Source organism: Taudactylus pleione, unplaced genomic scaffold (genome assembly GCF_031769625.1).
Source record: "Taudactylus pleione unplaced genomic scaffold, aTauple2 ptg000124l, whole genome shotgun sequence".
Lineage (NCBI taxonomy): Eukaryota > Metazoa > Chordata > Amphibia > Anura > Myobatrachidae > Taudactylus > Taudactylus pleione.
The window spans coordinates 706,227-725,792 of record NW_028284526.1 but is presented as its reverse complement, the minus strand read 5'-3'; the positions used below and the strand labels follow the sequence as shown (position 1 = coordinate 725,792).

The 19,566-nt window shown below is 47.2% G+C and overlaps 1 protein-coding gene across 1 annotated transcript in view; it reads right to left on the bottom strand.

Moving 5' to 3' along the window:
• Positions 1-1,891: 1,891 nt before the first annotated feature.
• The window catches only part of LOC148523949 (olfactory receptor 1-like), a 52,308-nt gene continuing 34,633 nt past the window's right edge, over positions 1,892-19,566 (bottom strand). Inside the window, exon 2 of the mRNA XM_088472479.1 lies at positions 1,892-3,284. Coding sequence (XP_088328605.1) covers positions 2,307-3,251 — 945 coding nt within the window. The 5' untranslated portion in view covers positions 3,252-3,284 and the 3' untranslated portion in view covers positions 1,892-2,306. The remainder of the gene's footprint in view (positions 3,285-19,566) is intronic.

The following is a 19,566-nucleotide window of genomic DNA, read 5'->3' as shown; positions in this document are numbered from 1 at the left end:
GCATAGTCATCCAGCTACCTCGGTGCAACCTTTTGGACATAAAAACACTATTGTGAGGTGTGAGGTATTCAGAATAGACTGGAAATGAGTGGAAATTAAGGTTATTGAGGTTAATAATAGCATAGGAGCAGAAAAACCTACAAATTCTGTGATTTTAGCTGTTTTAATGCTTTTTTTCAAAAAAATACAGATCCAAAACACAAAACCCAGAACCCAAAACACGGAAGGGTGGTTTTGGCAAAACCAATCCAGATCCAAAACACGAAGAAAGATCCAGATCCAAAACCAAAACACAAAACACGAAAAGTGGCCGGTGCACACCCCTAGTTTAAAGCTTGTAAAATTTAGCTTTTTTTAAATAATAGCTTGACCAAAAAGATCATGCTGTAGCAGTGGCGTAACTAGGGTATTTGGAGCCCAGAGCAAATTTGAAAAGGGAGCACACCCCCATGCGCGCGCGCCGAAGGCGCGCGCTGCAAAAAATGGGCGTGGTCACTTAAAAATGGGGCATGTCAACATGACACACCCCTTTATTTTCAAACTGAACATTCCTATCCATATGCACGTTAACCCCAGTAGTGCCCCTTATACAGTACCCCCAGTATGCAGTTGTGGTCCCTCTCATGCAGGCCCATAGTAGTGCCCCTTATACAGTATCCCCAGTAGTGGTCCCTCTTATACAGCCCCCAATTAGTTCCCCTTACTCAGTACCCCCAGTAGTGGCCCCCCCAAATGCAGTGCCCCACGTAGTGTTCCCCCTTATGCAGTGCCCCCAGTAGCAGTCCCCACAATGCAGTGCGCCCAGTAGCGGTATCCCCCTATGCAGTGCCCTTTTATATAGTGCCCCCAGCAGTAGTCCCCCCCATGCAGTTTTCCCAGTAGTGGTCCCCTTATGCAGGCACCCTGTAGTGATCCCCCCTATCTAGTGCCCCCTGTAGTGGTCCCCGCAGTGCCCCTAGCAATAAGCCCCTTATATAGTGCCCCCAGCAGTAGTGTCCCCCCCTCCCATGCAGTGCCCCCAGAAGTGGTCCCCCTGATGCAGGCTCCCAGTAGTGACCCCCCCCTGTCCAGTGGTCCCTGTAGTGGCCCTTCCTATTATTGCCCCCATTAGTGGTCCCCCGAGTGCAGTGCCTCTAGTAATACTAGGCCCCTTTTAGAATGCCCCCAGTGGTAGTCCCCCCCCCAAGTAGTAGTCCCCAGTAGAGTACCCCCCCCCAGTAGAGGTCCCCCCCAGTAGATGTCCCCCCCAGTAGTAGCCAACCCCTCCCCCGTTGTGCAGATAGGTAAAGTTTAAAAATAAATAAATATAAAAATATACTTACCTTATTCCACGCTGCTCCTGTCCACGATGCCGATGCCGCTCCCGCCCTCCAGTCTGCCCGGGCTAGCGCTCAGCATTATGGGACTGACGTCATGACGTCATGACGTCAGTCCCATTACCCACTGCAGGAGCCGGACAGAAGTCCGGCTCTTGCAGTGGGTGCTGCAGCAGTCAATGAGAGTCTATCTGACTCTCATTGGCTGCTGTTTAACACATGCATCGCTGCCAGCGCTGGCGGCGATGCGTGTGTTATGCACAGCCTGAGCCCGCCTCCTGGCGCTATTGGGCAAGCGCTCAGGGGGAGGGAACGGGCTCAGGCGTGCAACACAGGACCGGCGCTGGAAGCCTAGCGCCGGTCCTGTGCAAATGAGTAGCGCTGACTGCACTCATTGCGGTTGGCGCTACACTGGCTATCTAGGGCGGGCGGGCCGGTATCGTGGCCGGCGGCGCCCCCCCGTGCCGCCGGTCCAATGGCGCCCAGGGCACGAACCCCGCTCGCCCTGCCCTAGTAACGCCACTGTGCTGCAGTATTCAAAGATTTGCAAAGATAGACATCATTTCCAGTATATGAATTTATTAAACATATTAACTATCCATATAGGCATTGTAACTTGGAAGTCAGGCTGTGACATCTAAAAATATCTTTAACATTCACATGCCAGCCTGCCTACTATACCTGTTTGTGTCTCAATATTGTTTCCAAAAGAGCACAATGACACCAGCAAGGACAGTTCTAGTGTCCCGTCATCGACAACCTTTATATCTCAAGCAAACATACATGTCTTACACATTAAACACTGATTAATATAATCCTCTGAATATGCCGCCCTTCCTTCTTCAGTTTTCTGTGTATGAGGGTGGAGTAAGTCCCTCATTTCTTTGAGAGCAGCAGGTAATTCAGTTCCACACCGAGTAGATTAATTGGCGCCAGTTACGTCTTTGAATATATATTTATAAACTGTGCCCTATATCTGCTCCATCCTTCTTATAGTGTAAAATCAACCCTCCTTTTAAAAACATTTCCGATGGTGCTTTTAATCTCCTCAGTCCTGAGACAGTATATGATGGGATTTGCCATGTGCGGGAAGTACGAGTACAGACAGAGAATGAGAACGTTCACATCAGGGTTCAGGATTAATTGGGTATAGTTGATGATGTACACAGACACTCGAGGGACAAAGTATAAGCAAATGACAAATAAGTGCGTGGTACACGTGTAAAACGCCTTCTGCCAGTTATCGGTGCGGCCGGAGAGGTGGACAGTGTTGATGATGATGATGTAAGACAATATGATGAAGAACAGCGGGATCAGGAGGACACACAATGCCACGACTAAGATAGACTCCCGGGTTGAAGTGACGTCTGCTCGCGCCAAGCGTAGGAGAGATGACGTGGAGCAGAAACAGCTGATTACATTATTCCGTCCATAAAAGGGAAGTCTTGCAACCAACCAAGACATGCTCAATGCAATGATTGCTGCCAGGAACCAGGAGAAGAGACATGTAGCTATGGTTACTTTTTGGGTGATGACAGAGGAATATCTCAGGGGTTTACAGATAGCAACATAACGATCACCGGCCATCAGCAGAAGGATGAAGGAATCCATAGCACCCAAGCAATGGATGCAGAACAGCTGCAAGAAGCAACCCAAGGAGGACATTTCTCCAGCCTCAAACCAATACTTGGCGATGATTTTGGGCAAGGTGATTGTGTCAAAGAGGAGGTCAGACACAGCCAAGTTACAGATAATTATATACATGGGTTGGTGTAAGTGGCTGTTTACCAGGATCAGTACGATGACAATTCCATTAGCTAGAAGTGCTGTGCTGTAGACCAGAAACATTGCTAATGAGACCAGAATATGGAAGTGATGCGGCACTCCTGGAAAACCAACGAGTACAAAGTAAAATTCATAGGAATAATTTGCCATTGGTTGGTCTGGATGATCCTCTTTGGAACATTCCTGGGAAAATAGGAAAATAAATGAGATTAGAGAAGACAAAACAAATCTCAAAATTCATTATATAATACATTTCTTTGTGACAACTATGATATGTAAAAGGGACAATAAACTTTACATTTCCTTTATAGAATATTGCTTTGAAAGTCTTATAGAGTAGGCGAAACGCGTCGGTAACACTTCCTGCGAGGAGCAGTAACTTTGTTATATTCATTTGTATGAGGAGTGGAAATTTTTTATTATTAACAACTCAATAACAATAACCTCAAGACACTGGGAACCAGTGAGCCGCACTTGTTAGACAGAGCTTTGAGCAGGTGCACCTTTCCATCAGCGGTGAGCACCATTACAAGGACCCCGGAGGAGTGACTATAATTGGATATATGATTGCGCCAGCGGAATTGGACTATAAGATTAGGGACCTCTTTATATCCAGATTTTTTTGTACACTAACTTTCCAAATTCTGTCTTATAATTAATAACCCTCCCAGATGGGACTTTGCAGGCTCTGACTAATATTTACTAACCCCTCTCAGACAGGACTGTTTATACTAATATTGGAACTTTATTAATACCATATTGGGCGAATCTCCAAGATAAGTTCTTAAGCTGAAGTGCATTAGTGGGTTTGGATACTGATATCGGACGTTACCTTAGATTCCTAATCTTCAGTATACTGTATTGTACTTGCATATTCTCTGAATACAACCCTAGATGGGACTGCTGGATAATTGGAGAGTAATATTAATCCTCAGTTTCTCCTTGTCCTCACAAAAAGGGACATTACATTAAGAACCTAACTACAGTGTAGTAAGGAGTTTCCTCCCGCACTACAAAAATATACAGGTACTGTAGGTTCATTCGCTCCCAACAAAATTCACCCTAGTGTGTATGTGAGTGCGCATGTGATAGGGAATATAGAGTGTAAGCTCCACTGGGGCAGGGACAGATGTGAATGGCCAAATATTCTCTGTACAGCGCTGCGGAATATGTGTGCGCTATATAATTGGTAATAAATAAAAGTGGAGACAATGTGACACTGAATGATGGTGAGATAAGAGTTAAAATAAGGAAGCAGCCATCCATTAATGCACCACAGGAGCCTAACAGCTGTAGGGCAATAGTTATACCTCACATAGCCCTGTATATTGATTCACCAATACATTGCACCCTTACAGAGGAAAGACATAGGACTGAGTAGGGGGAGGAGCTGTCACCATTTAATCAGATTTGCTTAATTACATCTCACTATCCAAGGATAGCTTGTGGACTCAGTGGGTAAAAGCGCTCTACAGAAAATATATGGCTAATGGTATAGATACGCTAGAATAAAACAGATGTCCATGTTTTGGTAAAATTAGTCCAAAGACTTATGCTGCATACACACGTAAAGATTTTCTGTCCAACCATCCAACTAGTTGATTGGTTGGAATGAGAATCTGGTAACGTATGGGAGTAACCAATGATCAGCAATTTGCTCCTAAATGCCAGAAAACAGATGAAAATGGCGTCAGACAAGTTTGTTAAATGTTTGATCTAAACAATTTGTTCAAACAACAGTTTTTTGTCTATTTTCCGGCGTTTGAGAGCAAATTGCTGATTGTCATTTGCTGTCATACCAAACCAGATTTTCATTCCAACCAATCAACTAGTTGGATGGTTGGACAGAAAATCTTTACGTGTGTACGCAGCTTAATGCATACATTGGAGCAGAAGCCAAGCCAGATCATAAGCGATATCACATATATTTGTTACCCAGGACAGAGTTAAACCAGCATTTCTCTTACATTTCTGTAGAGAGGGACTTAAATATACTGTGGTCACTTATTTTTTTTTTTCCTCTGGACTTAAAGAGAACTGAGGGGTCTATTAATCAAACCTAGAAAATAGAAAGTGTTAATTAAGTTTAGAACTGGCATCGAGTTCTATCTAAATAACGGAGGGATTCATCATCTCTCCTGTACATAAGTATCACTTCCGAAAAGCTGCTTCTTTTGCAAAGTCAACTTTTCAGAAGTTAGTGAGGTCTGACCTGCGGCTGTCTTCCTCCGATGTTCTACACAGCAGGACAAGTGCTATGTGCATCATGCAATGTCTGCTGCCCGGGCACCAGGGGTCAAACTGTCAATCATACGGCCCCTGCCCCCAGATTCAGCGGTAATTACAACAGGCCATGTGGATCATGGGGAGGCAGGTGTGGGGCCCACTTGACTGTCGGGGTCTGGAGGAGGCTGCACTGGGGGGCAGCGCAGGGACACCGCAGCTCTGCAAGAAAAAAAACGCAGAGATCCGGGACACAGCCGGAAGCGGAGTATGAGGTGAGTACAGAGCAGGGGGAGGGGGGAAGCGAGGGGGATCTGAAAAGATCCCTTCTGCTGAACAAGCTGCTTTGTAAACAGCAGCTTGTGCAGGATATCAGAGGCTGTACGCCATCTCGGGATGGCGTACAGTTTCACACACAAGTTCCGGAAAATTGCTTTTTCAGAACTTGATGAATGGCTCAGTTTCCACATCCCCATACAGAAGTATGGGGAGTGTGGAAATTAATGTGGCAGGACTGTAACCAGGAGATATCTGTGAAACTCCTGCGTTACAAGCTACATGAATAGGACAATCTACTTATGTATGGAAAATAGGGGGTAAAAAAGATACAATTATAGGATGCTGAATAGACCCCTCAGATACTGGAATTACTTTTCACAATACCTCGGCAGTAACATTTCATATAAAAGGCGGTGGTTCTGCAGGAAAAAATAAGAGACCCCTTTTTCTTCACCAGCTGATACAATTGAAGTTGCACGTTAGAATATGACGTATGTTTGTAGGATTTCATTTTGTCGCACAGCATGCAGCGGACTGTTACAGAGAAAATAGGGACAACCAAATAATTGATTCCTTAAAAAGATTACAGTGCTGGAGAAAGTGGTTGTGGGAGTTTTCATTTTATACCTGGACTTACGAACTCTCAAAGTTATTGCTTGTAATGCCCAACACATAGTTGCCTACCTTTAATTTCCCCTCCCCGGGAGATGTCTGGGGAGGAGAAGCAAATGAGTTGTGACGGGGGCGGGTCCTGATGGTTTGCGTCATGAAGAATCACGTCATGAAGTCCCGCCCCCTACACGGGGACCCGCGATCGCCACAGAAATTCTTCCCTAGTGAAGTGGGCAGAATGCGGGAGAAGTGCCTACCCTCCTGATTTTTCAGGTAACCCCCCACACCCCCGGAAGGGTAGGCACTTCTCCCTCATTCCGCCCTCTTCCTAGTGAAGTGGGGAGAATATTCCCGGTGATCGGAGGATCTGGAGGTAGGGGACAGCTCTAATGACGCAATTCTATGAGAATTGTGTTATTTGGCCACGCCTACTATAAAAAATGAGCTTGTCGCGACAAATTACCGTGAGGGGGCGGGGCTTAATGATTCTAACCATCTGACCCCGTCCCCAACTCCGCCCACCTGTTTCTCCTCCCCGGCAAGTATGGTTTAAATAAATATATATATATCTATGAGGAGTATGTAATTATCTGTACATGAGAAGTAAATATATTTTAAACTGAAGATTTCTAGCGAGGGAGAGTAAAAGGTATAATGCAAGGGATACAAAAGGTTATTTCACACTATTAATTACTATTGGTTACCAACTTATGGGTTTTTCCAAGTAGGCCCATTAATACATACTGATACCACTTACCATGATGTTACGGGTGGGTACATATAGGGGCCTATTCATCAACACTAAAATAAAATTTTTAAGGACACTTTCCTTAATTACCGTTATTTAAGTATTCATGAAGAGACTTAACACAGGAGATATCACTGATATCATTATATATATATATATATATATATATATATATATATATACACTAGGGGTGTGCACCAGCCACTTTTCGTGTTTTGTGTTTTGGTTTTGGATCTGGATCTTTCTTCGTGTTTTGGATCTGGATTGGTTTTGCCAAAACCACCCTTCCGTGTTTTGGGTTCTGGGTTTTGTGTTTTGGATCTGTATTTTTTTGAAAAAAAGCATTAAAACAGCTAAAATCACAGAATTTGTAGGTTTTTCTGCTCCTATGCTATTATTAACCTCAATAACCTTAATTTCCACTCATTTCCAGTCTATTCTGAACACCTCACAATAGTGTTTTTATGTCCCAAAGGTTGCACCGAGGTAGCTGGATGACTATGCTAAGCGACACGAGTGGGTTGCACAAACACGTGACCCATCTAGGAGTGACACTGCAGTGGCAGACAGGATGGCAGTTAGAAAAACTAGGCCCCAAACTGTACATAATGCAAAGAAAAAAAAGAGGTGCAAGATGGAATTGTCCTTGGGCCCTCCCACCCACCCTTATGTTGTATAAACAGGACATGCACACTTTAACAAATCAATCATTTCAGCGCCAGGGTCTGCCACACAACTGTGGCTGAAATGATTGGTTCGTTTGGTCCCCCACAAAACAAGCTGGCAATTAATGTGTCCCTGCACAAACTGGCTCTACGGAGGCAAGATGTCATCCTCATCCTCCTCATCCACCGATTCCTCACCCTCTTCAGTGTGTACATCCTCATCCTCACAAAGTATTAACTCGTCCCCACTTGAATCCACCACCACAGGTCCCTCTGTACCTTCTGGAGGCTGGTCTCCCTGGAAGAGCTGATAATTCATTTTGATGAACATCATCTTCTCCACATTCTGTGGAAGCAACCTCCTACGCCTTTCGCTGACAAGGTTCCTGGCTGCACTAAGCACTCTTTCGGAGTACACACTGGAGGGGGGGCAACTCAGGTAAAATAGAGCCAGTTTGTACAGGGGCCTCCAAATTGCCTCTTTTTCCTGCCAGTACAGGTATGGACTGTCTGACTTGCCTACTTGGATGCTGTCACCGATGTAATCCTCCACCATTCTGTCAATGGTGACAGTATCATATGCAGTGACAGTAGACATGTCAGAAATTGTTGCCAGGTCCTTCAGTCCGGACCAGATGTCCAAACTTGGTCCTGCCTGCCCTGCATCACCGCCAGCGGGTTGCTTAGGATACCTAAGTTTTTTCCTGGCAGCCCCAGTTGCGGGAGAAAATGAAGAAGGAGCCGTTGACGTGTCACGTTCCGCTTCAGCTGACAGTGTGTTCACCAGCAGGTCTTTGCACCTCTGCAGGCTTGTGTCGGCCGGAAAGAGAGACACCACATAGGCTTTAAACCTAGGATCGAGCACGGTGGCCAAAATGTAGTGGTCTGATTTCAACAGATTGACCACCCTGGAATCCTGGCAAAGAGAATGAAGGGCTTCATCCACAAGTCCCACATGCCGAGCGGAATCGCTCTGTCTTAGCTCCTCCTTCACTTTCTCCAGCTGCTTCTGCAAAAGCCTGATGAGGGGAATGACCTGACTCAAGCTGGCAGTGTCTGAACTGACTTCACGTGTGGCAATTTCGAAGGGCTGGAGAACCTTGCACAACACGGAAATCATTCTCCACTGCGCTTGAGTCAGGTGCATACCCCCTCCTTTGCCTATGTCATAGGTGGATGTATAGGCTTGTATGGCCTTTTGCTGCTCCTCCATCCTCTGAAGCATATAGAGGGTTGAGTTCCACCGCGTCACAACCTCTTGCTTCAGGTGATGGCGGGGCAGGTTAAAGAGTGTTTGCTGGTGCTCCAGTCTTCGGCACGCAGTCGCTGAATGGCGAAAGTGGCCAGAAATTTTTCGGGCAACCCAAATCGTCTCCTGCACGCCCCTGTCGCTTTTCAGAAAATTCTGCACCACCAAGTTTATTGTGTGAGCAAAACATGGGACGTGCTGGAATTTGCCCAGATGTAATGCCCGCACAATATTGGTGGTGTTGTCAGATATCACAAATCCCCAGGAGAGTCTAAGTGGGGTAAGCCACTGGGCGATGATTTCCCTCAGTTTCTCTAAGAGGTTGTCGGCGGTGTGCCTCTTACTGAAACCGGTGATACACAGCGTAGCCTGCCTTGTAACGAGCTGGCGTTTCTGAGATGCTGCTACTGGTGACGCTGCTGCTGTTGCTGCGTAAGGTGATACATCTACCCAGTGGGCTGTCACAGTCATATAGTAGTTAGTCTGCCCTGTTCCACTTGTCCACATGTCCGTGGTTAAGTGGACATTGTGTACAACGGCATTTTTCAGGACACTGAGGACACTTTTTCTGACGTTTCTGTACAGTCTCGGTATCGCCTGCCTAGTGAAGTGGAATCTAGACGGGATTTGGAACCGGGGACACACTACCTCCATCAATTGTCTAAATCCCACTGCACTAATGGCGGATACCGGATGCACGTCTAACACCAACATAGCAGTCAAGGCCTCAGTTATACGTTTTGCTTCAGGATGACTGCTGTCGTACTTCATCCTCCTCGCTAAGGACTATTGGAGGGTCAATTATTTAGTAAGAGTAGTGGTGTTCCTACTTCCTCTCTGGGATGATGAACGACTCCCAGCAGCAGCAACAGCAGCAGCGGCAGCAGTAGGCGTAGCAGTGCAGGATCCTCCGGAGGAATCCCGGATAGGAGAGTCAGTCATGCCAGTGACATGGCCTGCAGGACTACTTCCGATCCTGACTAAGGAGGAAATTGACGAGGAGGGAGTTGACGGTGTGGTTTGCAGGCGCTTGGATACAACAGGACAACGGGATTTAGGTGTCCCTGGACTGCTTACGGTCTTAGCCAAAGTTTCTGAACTTGACAGTAACTTTTTATGAATGCGCTGCAGGTGCCGTATAAGGGAGGATGTTCCTAGATGGTTGACGTCCCTACCCCTACTTATTTCACCATTACATATGGTACATATGGCAAGACAGTTGTTGTCCGGATTTGGATAGAAATATTGCCAGACCAAAGAGGTGGAATGTTTGGTCTTCTGCCCAGGCATGACCGTGATGGGCTTTTTCGTCCCACGGACAACAACTGTCTCCCCCGGAGCCTGATTTAAACAAACCACATCACCATCAGAATCCTCCTCGCCAACTTCCTCCTCAGCGCCAGCTACACCAGTATCCTCATCCTGTTGTACTTCAACAGTGACATCTTCAATTTGCATATCAGCAAGTGGACTGTGGGTGCTCCTTTCAGCACTTGCAGGGGGCGTGCAAATGGTGGAAAGAGCCACCTCTTCCCGTCCAGTGCTGGGAAGGTCAGGCATCGCAACCACCACCACACTTGGACTCTCCTTGGGGATTTGTGATATCTTCTTAGAAAGCACAGTTCTTCGCTGTGCTTTTGCCAGCTTAACTCTTTTGATTTTTTTAGTGGGAGGAGGGCTTCCATCGTCATGTGAAGCTGAACCACTAGTCATGAACATACTAGGGATCGACCTTAGCCGTTCCTTGCCACTCCGTGTCGTAAATGGCATATTGGCAAGTTTACGTTTCTCTTCAGCTGATTTAAATGTCTTTTTCAAGGTCATTTTCCTGAACTTTGCCATTTGGGATTGTATGTGCCCTCTACTATGACATTGGGCATCGGCCTTGGCAGACGACGTTGATGGCATGTTATCGTCTATGTCATGACTAGTGGCAGCAGCTTCAGCACTAGGAGGAAGTGGTTCTTGATCTTTCTCTATTTTATTTTTATCGGAGAAAGTTTGGTCCTCCATTTATGTTATATCAATTTGATATATACGTGCGGCTAAACACAGAAAATAATTTTTTTTTTGGTTTGGACTGGAGTGTACTTTCGGGGGTTACAGCACCCTTAACGGTCAAGCCAGCCGGCCCTTTACTTATGACACAGGCGCACGCTTGGCACTACTTTGTTGATGCACGTGCGGCTACTGCGCACACAATTCACAAACACAGAAAATAATTTTTTTTTTGGTTTGGACTGGAGTGAACTTTCGGGGGTTACAGCACCCTTTAACGGTCAAGCCAGCCGGCCCTTTACTTATGACACAGGCGCACACTTGGCACTACTTTGTTGATGCACGTGCGGCTACTGCGCACACAATTCACAAACACAGAAAATAATTTTTTTTTTGGTTTGGACTGGAGTGTACTTTGGGGGTTACAGCACCCTTTAACGGTCAAGCCAGCCGGCCCTTTACTTATGACACAGGCGCACGCTTGGCACTACTTTGTTGATGCACGTGCGGCTACTGCGCACACAATTCACAAACACAGAAAATAATTTTTTTTTTGGTTTGGACTGGAGTGTACTTTCAGGGGTTACAGCACCCTTAACGGTCAAGCCAGCCGGCCCTTTACTTATGACACAGGCGCACGCTTGGCACTACTTTGTTGATGCACGTGCGGCTACTGCGCACACAATTCACACAGAAAATAATTTTTTTTTTGGTTTGGACTGGAGTGTACTTTCGGGGGTTACAGCACCCTTAACGGTCAAGCCAGCCGGCCCTTTACTTATGACACAGGCGCACGCTTTGCACTACTTTGTTGATGCACGTGCGGCTACTGCGCACACAATTCACACAGAAAATAATTTTTTTTTTGGTTTGGACTGGAGTGTACTTTCGGGGGTTACAGCACCCTTAACGGTCAAGCCAGCCGGCCCTTTACTTATGACACAGGCGCACGCTTTGCACTACTTTGTTGATGCACGTGCGGCTACTGCGCACACAATTCACAAACACAGAAAATAATTTTTTTTTTGGTTTGGACTGGAGTGTACTTTCGGGGGTTACAGCACCCTTAACGGTCAAGCCAGCCGGCCCTTTACTTATGACACAGGCGCACGCTTGGCACTACTTTGTTGATGTACGTGCGGCTACAACGCACACAATTCACAAACACAGAAAATAATTTTTTTTTTGGTTTGGACTGGAGTGTACTTTCGGGGGTTACAGCACCCTTTAACGGTCAAGCCAGCCGGCCCTTTACTTATGACACAGGCGCACGCTTGGCACTACTTTGTTGATGCACGTGCGGCTACTGCACACACAATTCACAAACACAGAAAATAATTTTTTTTTTTGTTTGGACTGGAGTGTACATTGGGGGTTACAGCACCCTTTAGCGGTCAAGCCAGCCGGCCCTTTACTTATGACACAGGCGCACGCTTGGCACTACTTTGTTGATGCACGTGCGGCTACTGCGCACACAATTCACAAACACAGAAAATAATTTTTTTTTTGGTTTGGACTGGAGTGTACTTTCAGGGGTTACAGCACCCTTAACGGTCAAGCCAGCCGGCCCTTTACTTATGACACAGGCGCACGCTTGGCACTACTTTGTTGATGCACGTGCGGCTACTGCGCACACAATTCACACAGAAAATAATTTTTTTTTTGGTTTGGACTGGAGTGTACTTTCGGGGGTTACAGCACCCTTAACGGTCAAGCCAGCCGGCCCTTTACTTATGACACAGGCGCACGCTTTGCACTACTTTGTTGATGCACGAGCGGCTACTGCGCACACAATTCACAAACACAGAAAATAATTTTTTTTTGGGTTTGGACTGGAGTGTACTTTCGGGGGTTACAGCACCCTTAACGGTCAAGCCAGCCGGCCCTTTACTTATGACACAGGCGCACGCTTGGCACTACTTTGTTGATGCACGTGCGGCTACAACGCACACAATTCACAAACACAGAAAATAATTTTTTTTTTGATTTGGACTGGAGTGTACTTTCGGGGGTTACAGCACCCTTTAACGGTCAAGCCAGCCGGCCCTTTACTTATGACACAGGCGCACGCTTGGCACTACTTTGTTGATGCACGTGCGGCTACTGCGCACACAATTCACAAACACAGAAAATATATTATTTTTTTAGCACTTGGGGGGAGCACCCCTGATGGACAGTTCACCCCCTGGACAACACTACAGCACCCCTTTAGGACTGGGACACTGCACAGGACTTTGGAGTGGACACAGCCCCTATGGACACCTGACTGCACAACACAGTCCAGCCAGCACCTATGGACTTTGAAGTAGTGGACACAGCCCCTGTTAACAACAGCAGCACAGCACAACACAGCCAGCCCCTATGGACTTTGAAGTAGTGGACAACAGCAGCACTACACTACACTACACTACACAGCCCTAACTCCCACCCTCCCTCTTCACTGTCCACAGCCGAGTGAGAAAATGGCGCCGATGCGGGTACCTTATATAGGATCCAAAACCCGCGAGACTCGGAAGGCGGGATGATGACGTTTTGCCTCGATTTCAGATCCGAGTCAGGCGGGAAAAGTCGAGCCTGACTCGGATCGGACTCGGATCGGGGGGGTTCGGATTTCAGAAATCCGAACCCGCTCACCCCTAATATACACTGTGTATATACTGTATGTATGTATATATATATATATATATATATATCACTGATATCTCCTGGTTAAGTCCCCCTGCGTTAATTTCCACACTCTCCATATATTAGTACATTAGCACATTAGTACATTAGTATGGGGATGTGGAAATTATGCTATTCATCAAATTCCGAAAATTATGCATTTTCGGAAATTGATGGAGTTACTATTCACCACTGTCAGATGGCGAATAGCAGGTAACACTTATACCCTCCAACATGACCCGTTCCATTAGATACAAAATGCTCTGCTCCTGGAATTCCCAACTAATTTGTGACTGCTGTCACCTGTGTTGAACAAGGTAATTGTGATGAGACAGGTGTTTCACCACAGGTGGCAGCAATCATACAATAGGTGGGAAGTCAAGGAGCAGAGTATTTTGTACCTAATGGAACGGGTCATATTGGAGGGTCTGCACTTACCTGCTTCCAGCTGGTGAGGTCCCCCGGCATCTACCTCCGTCGCTCTGTCCGTCCTCTGGCTCCAGTGGCTGTTCTGAGACGTGTTCTCCCAGCAGAACACAATAAAGTTTAGAAAAAAAAAAAGTGTTTTTTTTTCTCTAAACTTTACAGTGTGCTGCTGGGAGAACACATCTCAGAATAGCAGGCTGGAGGCGCTGCAGCGGGCGGGTAAGTGTGGGGACAGGGGAGAGGCATGCGGAGGGGGGAGGGGGGGACAGGGACATACCGAATGACCGCAGCTGTAGGCAGTGCTGCGCATGCGTTGGTTTTGTGGATGTAACAGTGCATGCGCAGCACTGATTACAGCTGCGGTAAGGTAGAGCAGACAGGGAAAAGTATCTATTTCCTGAGAAGCTGTCATCTCAAACATGACAGCTTTTGGGAATAGATAGTGATGGAGAGGAGGAATGATGAATTCCCCCGGTAATTAGGTAGAGCTCCATGCCAGTTCTAACCCTAATTACCTCCAGAGAATTTTTAGGTTTGATGAGTAGGCCCCATAGACACCAATGCAACTGGTAACCTAGGGTCCCTTTGGTGAGGAAAATGGGGTTAAACGAACACCATCGAGTCCAACATCTAATAATAATACACACTTTATAATGAACGTACTGTAATTAAATTATATGTTGTGGGATTCAAACTTTGTTTAATCACGGCGCCCTGGAGTATCAGCATTGCTTTCATGGCATCCCTAAATTTTAGTTTGTTATTGAGAAATTCATAAAAAAAATAAGTAAAATAGTAAAGTGAAGTAAATTGTGCTTAGCTGTCATCCTTAGGGTCAGTTATGTGCTTAGCTGTCATCCTTAGGGTCAGTTATGTGCTTAGCTGTCATCCTTAGGGTCAGTTATGTGCGTATATGTCATCCTTAGGGGCAGTTATGTGCTTATATGTCATCCTTAGGGTCAGTTATGTGCTTATATGTCATCCTTAGGGTCAGTTATGTGCTTATATGTCATCCTTAGGGTCAGTTATGTGCGTATATGTCATCCTTAGGGTCAGTTATGTGCGTATATGTCATCCTTAGGGTCAGTTATGTGCTTATATGTCATCCTTAGGGTCAGTTATGTGCGTATATGTCATCCTTAGGGGCAGTTATGTGCTTATATGTCATCCTTAGGGTCAGTTATGTGCGTATATGTCATCCTTAGGGTCAGTTATGTGCTTATATGTCATCCTTAGGGTCAGTTATGTGCTGACCGGTCATCCTTAGGGTCAGTTATGTGCTGAGCTGTCATCCTTAGGGTCAGTTATGTGGTGGTGACAGGTTTGCACTTCTGTTTGGCCATAAATTTACTATAAATAATTTAATTTGGTGCTGGACCACCACCTCAGCGCACATTCTGGGAAGCACCGGGTTCTGCATACAAGTATAACAGCTAAGATTGCTCCTGCCAGAATCTATGTATGAACATGAGCCATTCTCAGTCACTTCGGAGTCCCTTATGTTTTATGGATTTTATTTAAACTAAATGTTTATTAACATTCTTTATTATCATTACCAGTGATTTATATAGCGCACACACATTCCGCCGCGCTTTGCAGAGAATATTTCAGTCTTTCACATCAGTCCCTGCACCAGTGGAGCTTGCAATCTATATTCCCTATCACATACACACGCACATACTGTACAAGGGTTCATTGTTATCAGACACTAATTATCCTATCATTATGTTTCTGGAGTGTGGGAGGAAATTAGAGCACCCAAAGGAAACCCACTAAAACATGGGGAGAACAGACAAACTACACACAGGTGCCTTGGTCAGGAATTGACCTCGTGCCCTCAGTACTGTGAGGCCGTTTAGAATTAATATTATGATTTTGTAAATAGTTTTGTCCTGTATGAGATGAAGTAATTGTAGGTTTGTATGAGATAATAAAGTTATTATACATATATAATGGTTAGCATTACTGTTTCACGGCACCACTGCCCTATCTGTGAAGAGTTTGTATGTTCTCCCCAATGCTTGCGTGGATTTTCTTCAGGTACTATGGTTTTCATCCACAATCCAAAAATATCCTGGGAGGGAACATAGGGCTCGAATCAGACCCGATCGCTAGGCCGCGTTCACACGCAGCTGGTCGATTTTCTCTACCTGCACAAGCATAAAAGACGCAGTGCGCACGCACGAACCAGTCACTGCAATCAGGAAGCGATCGCATGTTGAACATAGACGGCTCGCTAGAATGAGTGACAGGACGGGCCATTTTTGGGTGGTGATGGGAAGATCGATGAAAACGGGGGAATGGTGGTGCGAACCGAAGCGTGCCTGAGCTTTTTAACGGCATTTCAGGGGCGTGCATAATTAAGACGCAGCGTCATAGTACAAGTCACATGGCTGTATTACACACTGCAGCGATCGCAGTGCTTGCGGTAGGGTCTGTCAGCCTCGAGCGCTGCGTATGGGTCCGATGTTACTCGATGTTGCTGATTGTTGCATACACTTCCTGCAGATGACGTGTGTTACTAAGGGAAAGTGGGCGTCTTATGACTGGCTGGTGGGCGTCTTAAATACAGACCGCAATCGCACGCTAAGACATAGTGGGCGTGCTAATGTCTTGCCGTGCGATCGCAGGATTTGCATACTTTAGCAGCTGACGGCTGCGCGTGAACGCATCTTGCGAGCGGGTCTGAATCGAGCCCATAGATTGTAAGCTCCACTGGTTCAGGGACTGATGTAAATGGCCAAATATTCTCGGTAAATCGCTGCGTAATATGTGCGCTATATAAATAACTGGTAATAAATAAATAATACATATATTTTGATTATATTAGTTATGTCATTGTATTAGTAGCTTATTTACAATTTCTTTGTGCATTGTTCAATACCTACTATAATATATGACTCATTATCAGCTGCGTATAAGCCAAAACCTCTACATTCATTCTCCTATATCTCTATTTACTTCTAGTAATATGTATAATTGTTCTACTTTGTCTCTTCTGTGGTTTATAATAGCAGATACTGGGCAAGGATACAGCAAAGTGAGAAATGCGGTCAAACCCCGAAAATGCGGATTTGACCGCATTTCTAATATGTACCAAGCCTCTGCCAAATGCGATGCACACTGGGGCTTGGGCGCAGAGGGTAACACCAGAGAGTGCTGTGATAGGCTCTGATTGGATCCCTTCAAGCACCCCCCCCCCCCAGAATGTGCGTCCTTTAGACCTAGAAGTCCATCATTCGTAAAGGGCCGCTCCTACCGGGAGAGAGAGATTTTCATCGTGCATACTGGCGTAATTAATGGCGGCATGCAAAGGGTAGCGGGATACATCACATACCAAATGCGATGCCTCATGCGTCCAGGGCGCCAACCATGCATCCCGCCAACTAAGAGGTCGGTGACCATATAACAGAACAGCTGCTTTTGTAAATCGTAGTGTTGGGAAATGTTATATCCTCTTCTGCTATAGTATAGTTCCAGTTCCCGTGCGATTCGGCCGCGCTGAGAGTCTCTCTTGCACAGAATGTGCATCGTTCATGCATAAATGACACACCTGGGAGAGACAAGACGACTCTGATAGATGACTCTGATTACTGTGATGTGCGACATTTGTACGTCTGTGAGCGGCTGAGTCTGACCCTGTGCAACAAAATGCGACCGCGTCAAGTTCCGTTCTTCTTCATCTGCAACTCTGTACGTGTGTAAAACCAATTCCTGTGCCATTAAAGTGGCAGCCCAGCGTCTCTAGTATACTGGGAGTTTGTGTTTTGCTGCGTCTGTGTTGTGACTAAGGGCCTCATTCAGAGATGTACTGTACCCTATTCCGGGTTTTTACGCAGTTGAGCGCCTGTCTGTGAACTTCGCATGGGCCAAGCCCCTTCTGCGATCCCGCATGCATACCTTCAAGGATCGCAGTGTGATTGACAGGAAGGCACCGTTTGGGGGAAGAAAAGGGGATGTGGTCAGCAAAACGCAGACGGGTCGGTGCCATTTTGGGGGCGGGTTATGGCAGTCATCTGCGATCCCCTACGTACATAAGATGGCTCCAGTGTCTCAGTACAAGCGCCCATGCTGCTCGACTCTAGGGTTACTCAGATGACCGACTATCCAGAGTACAGTAACCTGCGTATGGGCTGTGGGCGATGGCTGCAGTGGGCATCCCAGTAACCTGTGTATGGGCTGTTGGCGATGGCTGCAGTGGGCGTCCCAGTAACCTGTGTATGGGCTGTTGGCAGTGGCTGCAGTGGGCGTCCCAGTAACCTGCGTTTGGGCTGTTGGTGATGGCTGCAGTGGGCGTCCCAGTAACCTGTGTATGGGCTGTGGGCAATGGCTGCAGTGGGCGTCCCAGTAACCTGTGTATGGGCTGTGGGCGATGGCTGCAGTGGGCGTCCCAGTAACCTGTGTATGGGCTGTGGGCGATGGCTGCAGTGGGCGTCCCAGTAACCTGTGTATGGGCTGTGGGTGATGGCTGCAGTGGGCGTCCCAGTAACCTGTGTATGGGCTGTTGGCAGTGGCTGCAGTGGGCGTCCCAGTAACCTGCGTATGGGCTGTTGGTGATGGCTGCAGTGGGCGTCCCAGTAACCTGTGTATGGGCTGTGGGCGATGGCTGCAGTGGGCGTCCCAGGAACCTGTGTATGGGCTGTGGGCGATGGCTGCAGTGAGTGTCCCAGTAACCTGTGTATGGGCTGTGGGCGATGGCTGCAGTGGGCTTCCCAGTAACCTGTATATTGGCTGTTGGCGATGGCTGCCGTGAGTGTCCCAGTAACCTGTATATTGGCTGTTGGTGATGGCTGCAGTGGGCATCCCAGTAACTTGCATATGGGCTGTTGACGATGGCTGCAGTGGGCGTCCCAGTAACCTGCGTATGGGCTGTTGGCGATGGCTGCAGTGGGCGTCCCAGTAACCTGAGTATGGGCTGTTGGTGATGGCTGCAGTGGGCGTCCCAGTAACCTGTGTATGGGCTGTGGGCGATGGCTGCAGTGGGCGTCCCAGTAACCTGTGTATGGGCTGTGGGAGATGGCTGCAGTGGGCGTCCCAGTAACCTGTGTATGGGCTGTGGGCGATGGCTGCAGTGGGCGTCCCAGTAACCTGTGTATGGGCTGTGGGTGATGGCTGCAGTGGGCGTCCCAGTAACCTGTGTATGGGCTGTTGGCAGTGGCTGCAGTGGGCGTCCCAGTAACCTGCGTATGGGCTGTTGGTGATGGCTGCAGTGGGCGTCCCAGTAACCTGTGTATGGGCTGTGGGCGATGGCTGCAGTGGGCGTCCCAGGAACCTGTGTATGGGCTGTGGGCGATGGCTGCAGTGGGCTTCCCAGTAACCTGTATATTGGCTGTTGGCGATGGCTGCCGTGAGTGTCCCAGTAACCTGTATATTGGCTGTTGGTGATGGCTGCAGTGGGCATCCCAGTAACTTGCATATGGGCTGTTGACGATGGCTGCAGTGGGCGTCCCAGTAACCTGCGTATGGGCTGTTGGCGATGGCTGCAGTGGGCGTCCCAGTAACCTGAGTATGGGCTGTTGGCGATGGCTGCAGTGGGCGTCTCAGTAAACTGCGTATGGGCTGTTGGCGATGGCTGCAGTGGGCGTCTCAGTACTGTTAGGA